Consider the following 12,063-nt stretch of genomic DNA (forward strand, 5'->3'; position numbering starts at 1 on the left):
TTTAAATTGAAAATCAAACAAGGTTTTTTTACTTTACAATTCAAAATAGAAATTTTAAAATAGAAAATGCTAAAGCAAAATTTTAAATTCAAAACAGAAAAGGAATTTACATTTTAATTGAAAATAGAATAAGATTTTCCTTTTAATTTAAAATAAAACAGTTTTTTACTTTTAAATTTAAAATGGAAAAGACTTTAAATGTAAATTTAAACAGAAATTTAATTTCTCCACCTGAGTATGAACTACAAAAGTGGACTATATAAATATATAGAAAGAAAGAAAAAGGGGCAAGAGAGCAAATATGAAATTAGACAAATATCTTAAGATCTCTAAAAAACTAGGAACAGTTCCCTTGACAAAGCTTAATCAAATTTCACTAACAAAGTTTTAGTCAACCCAAAGTTATATTACAAAATTCTTGCCTTAAAGTGCTGTGCAGTGGGATTGAGCCAACACCAGATGCGAAGCAAGAATCTTAGCAATACAGCCATATCACTACCCCTATTTAATAACAAAAAAATAATAAATAAAAATCAATGTTAGACCCCAAAATAATAGCTGAAAAGGCTTACATTTCTGACATCTCTCTTAAATCCTGATGACCATTTCGTCCATAATTCATCTTCAGAATGCTTGCGGTGGAAATATTTAACTCCATCTATAAGAGAACGAAGAAATACAAATTATGGTATTGGTGTTGTTTAACCCCAGGTGAGCCCTGACTGAGCAAGGCTATTATCAAATGCATTCATACCATGACCATCAAGTGGGCATTTTTTTCCAAGATATATTCCCAAGATTACATCATCCTAATTACACATACCTCCTCTTCTTAAGACAGCAAGATATAATTTCTAGGTTGAAAAATCACAAAGGACCAACAAGAAAGCCTTCACATAGTCACATGATCTACTAGAAATAGCCATCAAATTCCCCTAAAATTCACACTGTACCATCTTTAAAAAATGCCAACATATATATATATAAAGAGAATGAATGGGAGAATGAGAGTTTGCCGAATGTCAACCCAACAGAGGGACCAGCTATCCGAGTTGACAGTACCTTGGTAGATAAAGCAATTAAGAGTATGAAGACAGGGAAAGCCCCCGGCCCATCAGGAATCACTGCAGAGATGTTCAAAATATCTGGCAGTGTCGACTATAGCCTAGTCACCCATATAGCTAACCAGGTGATACATGAAGGAATCATACCCAATGACTGGTGTAGCAGCACCATAGTTAACTGCTACAAAGGTAAAGGTGATGCTTTAGATACGAATAATTACAGAGCTATCAAGTTATTGCATCAGGTAATGAAAGTCATGGAGAGGGTCATAGCCCAACTAATTAGGGAGGGAGTCAGTTTGGGTTCGTGCCATGGAAAAGCACCACTAATGCTATATTTCTGGTAAGACAGCAGCAGGAGAAATGCCTAGCCAAAGATAAACCTCTGTACCTGGCTTTCGTTGACATGGAGAAAGCCTTTGACAGGGTCCCCCGATCCCTTATCTGGTGGTCAATGAGGAAACTAGGGATAGATGAATGGTTAGTGAGATCTGTGCAAGCCATGTACAGGGACGCTGTCAGTAAGGTGAGGGTTGGCAACGAGTACAATGAAAGGCAAAGTCAACCTCAGTGGTATTTGAACTCAGAATGTGAAGACAGATGAAATATCACTAAAAGCACTTTGCCCAGCATGCTACTGATTCTGCCAGCTCGCCACCTTAATAATAATCCTTTCTACTGGACACACAAGGCCTCAAATTTGTGGAAAGGGGACTAGTCAATTACAATGACCCCAGTACTCAACTGATACTTAATTTATTGACCCCGAAAGGTGACAAGCAAAGTCATCTTTAGTTGTATTTGATACTCTCCAAGTATGAGCGAAACATTCATTCTCCCAAACATTGCTGAATAGTTTTAGGAGTTGGACATTCACAGCTGGTTAGAGTCAAGTAAACTGATTACTGATATTCATTTTGCTGACCTGGTGGTTGAGAATTTGAAGGGACATAACTAAATAGGTCATGTATTTTGCTTAGCACCATACACACTACCATTTCAAAGAGAAAAAGAAAGAAGTGAGGAAGAAAAAGGAAGAAAATGGAAGAAAAGAAAAAAAGAAAGACAGAAATAAGAAAAATTAAGAGAAAGTGTATAAGAAGGAAAAGAGCATGAGAGAGAGGTAGGATTGCAGAGGAAGAGGTGGTATTGAAGTAACAGTAGTAAGAGGAGGAGATGATATTAATGACAATAGAAGTTGACAGATAAAGCAATGGTCCCACTTACCAGACAATCTAGGATCATCACTGCTAAAGAAAAAGGTTCTGTCTGGTTTTGGCATAGACGTCTTCGCCATCGTCATCGGTGTTCCTACTGGTGTAGGAGTATAGTGATATGTGACAGCAGCTCTGCAAAGGTTGGAAATAAATATTTCTATGAAGACAATGGCAAGGATGACAGCAGTTTGATGTCTTGCTAACAAAACAGGTTTTTGTTTTAAGCAAGATAGAACTTCTATGCCAACTTTTTGTACTTTACTGTCACAACTTCTAAATAGCAGGAACTACTAAATTATTGGTTAACACGAAACTCGGCTTGTGAAGACCTGTTGGGACAAGCGAAAGCGAAATCGTGATGGCTCCTGTGCCCAGCGTCGCCTTCCTGGCACTTGTGCTGGTGGCACGTGTAAAGACATTCGAGTGAGATTGTTGCCAGTGCCGCTGGACTGGCTCTTGTGCAGGTGGCACGCAAAATACACCATTTTGAGCGTGGCCATTGCCAGTACCGCCTGAATGGCCATTGTGCCAGTGGCACGTAAAAGCACCCACTACACTCTCGGAGTGGTTGGCGTTAGGAAGGGCATCCAGCTGTAGAAACTCTGCCAAATCAGATTGGAGCTTGGTGTAGCCATCTGGTTCACCAGTCCTCAGTCAAATCGTCCAACCCATGCTAGCATGGAAAGTGGACGTTAAACGATGATGATGATGATGATGATTACAAAGTATTTACTGAGACGAGTCAAGAATATCTGTATACATGCTAGTTTGTGGCATGTATATCATAACTGAAGCAATTCAAGCCATGGAAGGTACTCATGAAGTTGGTAGAATCAGAGTAGTTGGTGTGCTGACATATTGTGCATTGCTTCACTCCATGTGGCAATTGAAAGTTGCACAGATGAATGGGCAATGTAGTCTAATTCAGGAGCTTATGCTTTCTCAGACCAAACTAGACTATAATGTCACAGAAACAACCCAAACATTTGTTGTATGAAAAATGAAAACACAGTTGATCACAGTAGAGGAACCAGATGGTTCAAGAAATTTAGCTGATCATTAAGGTTGCAAGAACCTTAATGATCAGGCAAGGTTAAGTAGGCCTAAAAACCATGCATTCTGAAGCTGTGCACCAAGCATAGAGGCAAATCCAGTGACTAGCACTCAGAGAGTATCAGATAAGTTCAACATTTCATGAATGTGTGCCATTGTGCAGCAAAAATATCCAGAATGCAAGCTCTTCTGTTGCAAGATAACACAAGACTTCACACCACTTGAACAACCCAGAATAAACTCCTGGAAATTTGAGGGAATTGAACTGATGCCACACCCAGCATGTAGTATGGATCTAGCTCTCTTGAACTATTTGTTCTGACCCATGGCTCACTTTCCGTGCTCATGGCGTTTCATCAATCTAGAGGAGGTTGAAGCTTCAGTGAAGAAGTTCTTCCCCTCAAAAGACAAAAACTTGTATCAGTGTGGGATCAAAGAACTGGCAGAAAAGTGACTTCAGACAATGCAATACGATGGCCTCTACTTTGAATGCTCTGCTGCTTTTGGTGTAACTTGAATAAAACAAATAAGTAACCAAAATATTGCAAAACTTTTGATGCAACACAATATTTCAGACATATTACAATTCTCTCTCTCTCACACACACACACACACACAAAAACACACATGAAAATATGAATATATAATGACTGTGCAGTTAAAATTGCTGTGTAAGCATGTGGTTTTGGATTAACTCCCACTGTGCAGCAACTTGAAGTGTTTTCTGCAATAATCCTGGGAAAACTGACCAATGCCAGCTGGTTTCAGTCACTGAATTGTAGCCTTGCTGGAGCAGTACCTACATGTTTTTAGTCAACCACACAATTTTGTTTGCTATTTATCTCATAAGCTACAAAATAGAGAGTGGTATAAGGAGAAATAACTCATATGTATTTCCACTCAAATGTGCCAGTTCTAACTCCACACACACACACATATCAGTGTGGTGTGAAAACTGGTATATACACATCAGCAGGCTTCTACATAGTTTTTGTCTGTTAAATTTTACTTACAAGGTTATGGCAGAAGATGCCCATGACTTCTTAACTAAACAACCATGTCTGAACCCAAAATCTGAATGGAAAACAATAAAATTTACATACGTGTTTTTGAGTTGTTGACCTCTGACCTCTGTTTCATCACATTCTTCACTACTACTACTTTCATCGGAATATTCATATTGTTCCCTAGTTTCGATTGGTTCATCTAATTGAAACAGAACAGAGAGGAGATGCCATGTTGTAAATATAATCAAAACTGACTGTGTGGTTGGGAAATGGTGACTCTTCTAGTGTATGAAGTTGTTACTTAAACTCAAACCAGCCTTAATCCAAAAGACCATCTTGTTGTTTTAGAGGCATCTAGGAGTACATTATCTAATGGGCATCTCTACCACCATTGTTTTAATGTCGGTTTCATCATCAAATTATTTCAGTTTAACTTGAAACAAGATATCAGTTTATCCCTAATTTTAAGTTAAATGTATATAATAATATTACAGCTTACAATATTATAAATCCAAACTGTTGTCCAGTCTTTCAAATTCAGCATTGACACTGCCAAAATAATGCTACTGATTGTCTGCTCAGAGAGACATACAACTATCCAGCTAATGTGATATCTCATGTTTATACTGAGTATTTTTGGTTTATTATCAACAGACCTATGACGGATGTAAACTGTTTGAAAGACTTCTTTTTGTTTGAAGTATGTCAACTTATGATTTAAACAAAAGTTCCATTTTAAAGATAGATGCGTTATGGAAAATATAGTGACTATATAGAGAGGGTCAAGTGACTACATAAAAGCTCGCTCATAGTGTGGGATGGATACAAATATTTTGTCTATATCAATACACATTGTAGATTAAGAAAAGCTTTCAGTTGCTCCTACATCTCTTAGTATCAGAAGGAACAGCAAGTACAATGACTATAGAAATATAAGAGAGCACAGTGAAGGTGTGGTTGTGTAGTTTAAATGTTCACTTTGTAGTCCATGTGATTTCAGGTTTCATTCGTCTGCACAGCACTTTGGGCATGTGTCTTTTACCACAGCTTTAGGCTGATCAAAATTTTGTGGGTGATATTTAGTAAATGGAAACTGTGTGGAAGCCCATCCTGTTTTTCAGGAGTAGACTTAATCCATCACTCAGTTTAATATTACCCACTGACCGTGGGTTCCTTTAACAGAGTTTGCTCTATTACAAGCATTAAGTCACATCTCCAATTTAACAATAACGTCCTTTCTCTCAACAGTTTCATAGATCCTGCAAAAAGAGGTTATGAGCACTGCGCTTCCTCCACCGGTTAAGCCATAAAAAATATTAGCTGATCTGGAAAGAAGATTATTTTATTCACAACAGGCTAATAGAGTCTACTGGCTGCTATACTTCACTGACTGGTTAAAGCTAAGATATTTACAATTCCTGTTGTGACATACTAACAGGAATGGTAAGGAAGAAAAAGAATCAGATGAAAACAGTAAACAAGAGTGGAAATGTGATATCACTGACAGAACTTACAATGGATAGAAGCAAATTGTATATGACATCACGGTCACAGAGATGATCAAGTGCTCCACAATTTGAAATTAAAAAGGAAAAAGATACTGAAAATAAGTACCTACCTTCATTTTCCTGATCTTCAGAAGTTTTACTTTTACTAAACAAAGACAACAGTGAGAAAGAAGTACCATCTGTCGATCTAAATGATGTAGCAATCGATTTTTCAACATGAAAATATTTCTCTTTGTTAGTTTCAGATCCTTTAGCACTAAGAAAAAAAAAAAGTAAAAACAATATACTATATCAAACAACAGTAATACATGTTCAAATCATTAAACTTTCCAGTGTTGGGCCTCATAGAGGCAATGACTGAGACCTTTCACATTAGGTTTTGCTTGAAAAGAAGACCCATCAAGCCGAGCAAAATCTCTGTCATGGCAGATACCAGTGTCACGCAAATGGCACCCGTGCCAGTGGCACATAAAAGTACCCATTACACTCTCAGAGTGATTGGCATTAGGAAGGGCATCCAGCCATAGAAAACCATACCAACTCAGACTGGAATCTGGTGCAGCCTTCCAACTGTCCAACCCATGCCAGCTTAGACAATAGGTATTAAATGATGATGATGATGATGATGATGATAACAATGATTTTTAAAACATTTCAAAGTTGAGTTTTCACAGGTGGAATTTTTTGATTACTGATGGAAGTTTTTTTATACACTTGTTGGACAACAAATATGTAATATATATTGGGTCATCTCATAAATAATGCAGTTTTTTTCAATTGCATGAACTAAAAGTTTAAAGAGGACAGGATAAACTACTTGCATCAACTTGCTATAAAAGCAGGTAGTAATTTTACCTTATCCTTATTCTTAGTGCAAGTTTTGAAGAGTGCAGTTCGATTTTAACAGTTACTTTTTCAAAGCTATAATGGAAGTGACAAAGGAGCATATTCAGCATATTTTCCTTTATGAGTTCAATAAAGGCAACAATGCAACGGAAAGTGTGAGGAATATTAATACAGTATATGTGGATCAAACAATAAGCATAAACCAGTGTCAGTGGTTCCAGAAATTCTGAGCCAGAAACTACAGCCTAGATGAGCCGCATCGTGGAAGATCTGTAAACCTTGATGAGGACATGCTGTAAACCCTGGAGGAACAAAATTCTATCGTAACTGTTGAGGAACTAACAGAGAATCTTGGACTTAGTCATTCAACCATTCATTGATATCTGCATGTCATCAGAAAAGTCAGCAAATTGGGTCAGTGGGTTCCTCATAAACTTTCCGAGTCTAATTGTGCACAGAGAGTGAATATGTGCTCTTCTCTGTTGTCACATCTCACAAATGAACCATTTTTAGACCACATAGTGGCTGGTGACAATAAATCTGTTCTCTTTAAAAAATGTCAAGCGCCGAAGATAGTAGGTAGGAAAAGGAGAAATGCCAGCATCCCAGGCTAGAGGTCTTCACTCACGTAAAGTATTATTATCTGTTTGAAAGGTTTAATCCACTTTGAACTTTTAAACCCCAAACCAAACAATAACAAAGATCTACTGTGAGCAGCTTAAGTCAGCACTAGAAGAAAAACTACCATCTTTGGTTTCAAGACGAAAGGTGTTCTTTAATCAGGATAATGTGCAGCCACATACAGCAAGGATGATATTCCAAACGCTGGAGCAATTTGAATGGGAAATAATGCCCCACTCACCATATTCACCGGACATCGTCCCATCTAATTATCATTTATTCCGTAGTCTTCAAAATCATTTGGGCAGAAAAAATATGAATTCTGTAGATGAGATCAGAGCAGTACTGGAGGAGTATTTTTCGTCATGGATCAGTGAATTTTGGAAGAGGAGCCTTGCAAGTGTAGTAGATAGATGCAAGAGCATTGTAGAAAATGAAGGAGAGTATATTTTAGATTAAAAAAGAACACCGTTTATCTTAATTTTGAAAAATAAAAGAAGTATATAAAAACTGCATTATTTATTGGATGACCCAATAACTACAAACTAATACACTGTAAAATTATTATATCACTAATCAGACTGATCAATTAGCAGGATTAAAAAACAATTGGTCTAAACACATTGCAGTATTTGATTATGTCTCTGAGTACTGAGTTCAAACGCTAATGGTGTCAACAACATCAGTGACCCTTTTGGTACCTCAGTAGCTGGTGGGAAGAAGTTATTCTCAGATCAGAGAAGTGGCTCAAATGCTTGCCTTAAGTGGACTATGCTAAAGACACGCATGAGCCAAGTTGTGGCTTTAAACTGGGTGATGGATTTAAATCAGCTATCCAAGAATAGGAACAGTTCCTCTGACAGGCTTCTAGATAGTTTCCATCTACTAAATTTCAGATACAAGGCTTAGATTGACCTAAGGCTATGATAGATGACATTTTCACAAGAAGCTGTGCAGTGAGATTGAATTCAAAACCACGAAGTGGCAATGTAAACTTCTTTATAGATGCTTGTAGCCATAACTTCATCCACTTTTCATATTTCATAGGTCAATAAATTAAACACCAGTCAAAGTACTTGGTTGATCAAACCAACTGTTTCCTGTCTCTTCCCAAAAATGTGTCCCTGTGTCATTTATAGAAAACATTATCATCCTAATGGTCACTAGAGAAACTATAATTCTAAATTCCAATGAGACTATGGGATTAATAGAACCAGGAAATATTTTCTTTTCTTTCATTAATAGAACCAGGAAATATTTTCTTTTCTTTCCGTTTTACTAAAGATGTACTGCTATGAAAATTAGGGAGTTTATTTAGAAGTAGCCAAATTACTCATCTGTCAGTTGTTAAAAAGAAGAAAATTAGATGGGTTGGTCCTATAAAGCAATGTCATGATACACTATTTCTTAAGAATATGGTCATGTTTGAACAAACTCTGGTTGAAAGTTTAAGAAGACCACAAATGAGTTAGTTGAGCAAAATCAAGAAATGAAAGGGGTGGAAGAGAATGGAAAACTTAAGGCTTGTTGATGACTGGGAAAGATGAAGGCTACAGCTTAATAACAGGGGGGGGGGGCTTCTCTTTTCACCTCTCACTTCATTATGCTACTGAATTTTGGAACAGCTGAGTATTCCACAGGGTGATGTTTCCAAACCAGTGATCCTTCTAATGAAAAATAACACTATAGCCATGAAGGAAAGTTGAACTTAATACTGCAAGCCAACAAACCATTCATGAATTTTTACACTACTGTCATTGATATGGTAGCTACTTACAAATAAAAAGGTAAATAATGGAATAGGCCTAGGGTTCAAATCAAGCCACTGGTTTGCAGGGAAAACACTTTATCCTACATTACCTACAGTACTCAATAGGAATATGCAACAGATGATCTAATATGATACAAATATATCAAGTTCATGTTGGAAGGGTATCCATCCACAAGAACTAAATCAACAAAAATGATAGACACAACAACTGGCAGTTTACTTTGTGATACAGAAGAACTGTGACAGGTAGCAGGATGCTGTACTGGTACAGACCTGTCCAAACTGGTATCAGGACAAAATCCCCCAGGACAAATTTTAAACAAAAATATCAACTAATATTTTTAATAAAATTTCAGTTTCCTAAAATATTTTTATTATAGGCGCAGGAGTGGCTGTGTGGTAAGTAGCTTGCTTACCAACCACATGGTTCTGGGTTCAGTCCCACTGCGTGGCACCTCGGGCAAGTGTCTTCTACTATAGCCTCGGGCCGACCAAAGCCTTGTGAGTAGATATGGCAGACAGAAACTGAAAGAAGCCCGTCGTATATATGTATATATATATGTATGTTTGTATATGTTTGTGTGTCTGTGTTTGTCCCCACAACTTCACTTGACAACCGAGGGTGGTGTGTTTACGTCCCCATAACTTAGTGGTTCGGCAAAAAGAGACTGATAGAATAAGTACTAGGCTTACAAAGAATAAGTCCTGGGGTCGATCTGCTCGACTAAAAGGCGGTGCCCCAGCATGGCCGCAGTCAAATGACTGAAACAAGTAAAAGAGTAAAAGAGAGTAAAGAGTATAAAGAAAGCACAATATCCCAGGGGGTATTGACTGCCAGGGAATTTTGTCTAAGGATATTTTGTCTAGTGGGGATTTTGTCTGGGGGAAGATTTTGTCTTAGTATCATCCAAACCATTCTATCATCTCGCAAAAGAGATATACACATATATAAAGATATGTAATATTGTTATCAACTTACCTGAATGATGTTTCAGACTTTGCTGCTTTCTTTTTCTTTCTTTTACGTTTTTGTGAACTTTGGACAATATTCTGTTGATTAAGTTCTACTTTAGGGCTGGCCAAATTTCTACAAAATAATGGAAAAGATCATTACGTTTAGATGAATTCTCCAGATAAACATGGGTGAGATATCATATAATCATTTCTTTAACATCCACTTTTCCATACTTGCATGGATCAGATGGAATTCATGGAAGGAGATTTTCTATGGTCAAATGCCCTTCCTGTCACCAACCCACACATTTCCAAACAAGGTAATATTTTCACATGGATGGATATGTTTACATAGAAAACTGTAAGATGGTGATGCCTGGTTATCTCATAATATCAAGACAAGATGACACACTCACACACACACATACATATTGGGTTGGTATTTAATTATTGCAACTTTTTTTCAACAAAATCAATAACAACATGTAACAAAAACATCTTTAAATGATTATTCTGGAGCATATTCACCATCTACTTCAATTACTGCTTCCCATTTGCTTGGCAGACAGTCAGACCATCATTTAAAGATGTTTCCGTTAAATATCATTATTGTTTTTGTTGAATAAAATTTGTTGAAAAAAGAGCCACAATAATTATGCACGAACCCAATACATAGAGATATTTTATGACTTTGCTTAGACATAGCAATATTAATAACCAGTTGTTAGAATTCAATACACATATGCCTTAGAGTAAAGTATTAGGCAAGTACAGAGCATAATAAAAATTAATGACAAGAGAATAGGAGTGACTCAGCTCTGAGCGTGCTGCTGCTATAACAGTAAGCGAATGAAGATGATTACATGACCCCTGTTTGCATAGTCATGCACATACAACAGAGTGTAAGCACCCTGAGAGAAATGTTGGATATAAGAAGCATTGGATGTAGCATGCAAGAGACATTTGCGTTGGTATGGTCATGTACTACGGATGGATGAGGAGAGCTGCATGAAGAAGTGCCACTCCCAAACAGCGGAAGGAATCTGGGGTAGAGGGATACCCAGGAAGACATGGGGTGAGGTGGTGAAGCATGACCTTCAAACATTGGGCCTCACAGAGGTAGTGACAAAAGACCGAGACCTCTGGAGATATGCTGTGACTGAGAAGACCTGGAAAATAAAGTGAGTTCACAACTGTATCGCATAACCAGCCCACTCAAAAGTACCTTGGATTGGAGGGTGACATGCTGTGCTTGAAGAGACCTATTGAGTCAAGTACATCAAAATCAAATGGAAATTGTAGTTGTGATCCCCGTTTCGGTGGCACATAAAAAACACCATCCGAATGTGGCCGATGCCAGCACCGCCTTGACTGGCTTCCATGATGGTAGCACATAAAAAGCACCATCCGATCGTGGTCATTGCCAGCCCTCTCTGGCCCCTGTGCTGGTGGCACGTAAAAAGCACCCACTACACTCTCGGAGTGGCTGGCGTTAGAAAGGGCATCCAGCTGTAGAAACACTGCCAGATCAGACTGGTGCCTGGTGCAGCCTCCTGGCTTCCCAGACCCCGGTCGAACTGTCCAACCCATGCCAGCATGGAAAACGGATGTTAAACGATGATGATGATGATTTAATGCCCATGTTCCATGCTGACACTAACTGCACAGTATGTCATGTTCCAATGAGTAAAAAGAATGCAATGAATGGGAGAAAGAGAGCCTGCCTTATGTCGACCCAATAGAGGGACCAGCTATCCGAGTTGATAGTACCAGGGTAGATAAAGCAATTAAGAGTATGAAGACCGGGAAAGCCCCCGGCCCATCAGGAATCACTGCAGAGATGCTCAAAATATCTGGCAGTGTTGGCTATAGCCTAGTCACCCGTATTACGAACCAGGTGATACACGAAGGAGTCATACCCTATGACTGGTGTAGCAGCATCATAGTCAACTGCTACAAAGGTAAAGGGGACGCTTTAGATACAAATAATTACAGAGGCATCAAGCTGTTAGATCAGGTTAT

The 12,063-nt window shown here is 38.1% G+C and overlaps 1 protein-coding gene across 1 annotated transcript in view; it reads right to left on the minus strand.

Moving 5' to 3' along the window:
• Positions 1-524: 524 nt before the first annotated feature.
• LOC106877057 (uncharacterized) overlaps positions 525-12,063 on the minus strand; it is an 18,129-nt gene continuing 6,590 nt past the window's right edge. Inside the window, exons 3-7 of the mRNA XM_014925847.2 lie at positions 10,067-10,174; positions 5,960-6,105; positions 4,438-4,540; positions 2,292-2,413; positions 525-658 (exon numbers count right to left, since the gene is read on the minus strand). Of these exons, the coding sequence (XP_014781333.1) occupies positions 540-658; positions 2,292-2,413; positions 4,438-4,540; positions 5,960-6,105; positions 10,067-10,174 (598 nt within the window). The 3' untranslated portion in view covers positions 525-539. The remainder of the gene's footprint in view (positions 659-2,291; positions 2,414-4,437; positions 4,541-5,959; positions 6,106-10,066; positions 10,175-12,063) is intronic.

Source organism: Octopus bimaculoides, chromosome 2 (genome assembly GCF_001194135.2).
Source record: "Octopus bimaculoides isolate UCB-OBI-ISO-001 chromosome 2, ASM119413v2, whole genome shotgun sequence".
Lineage (NCBI taxonomy): Eukaryota > Metazoa > Mollusca > Cephalopoda > Octopoda > Octopodidae > Octopus > Octopus bimaculoides.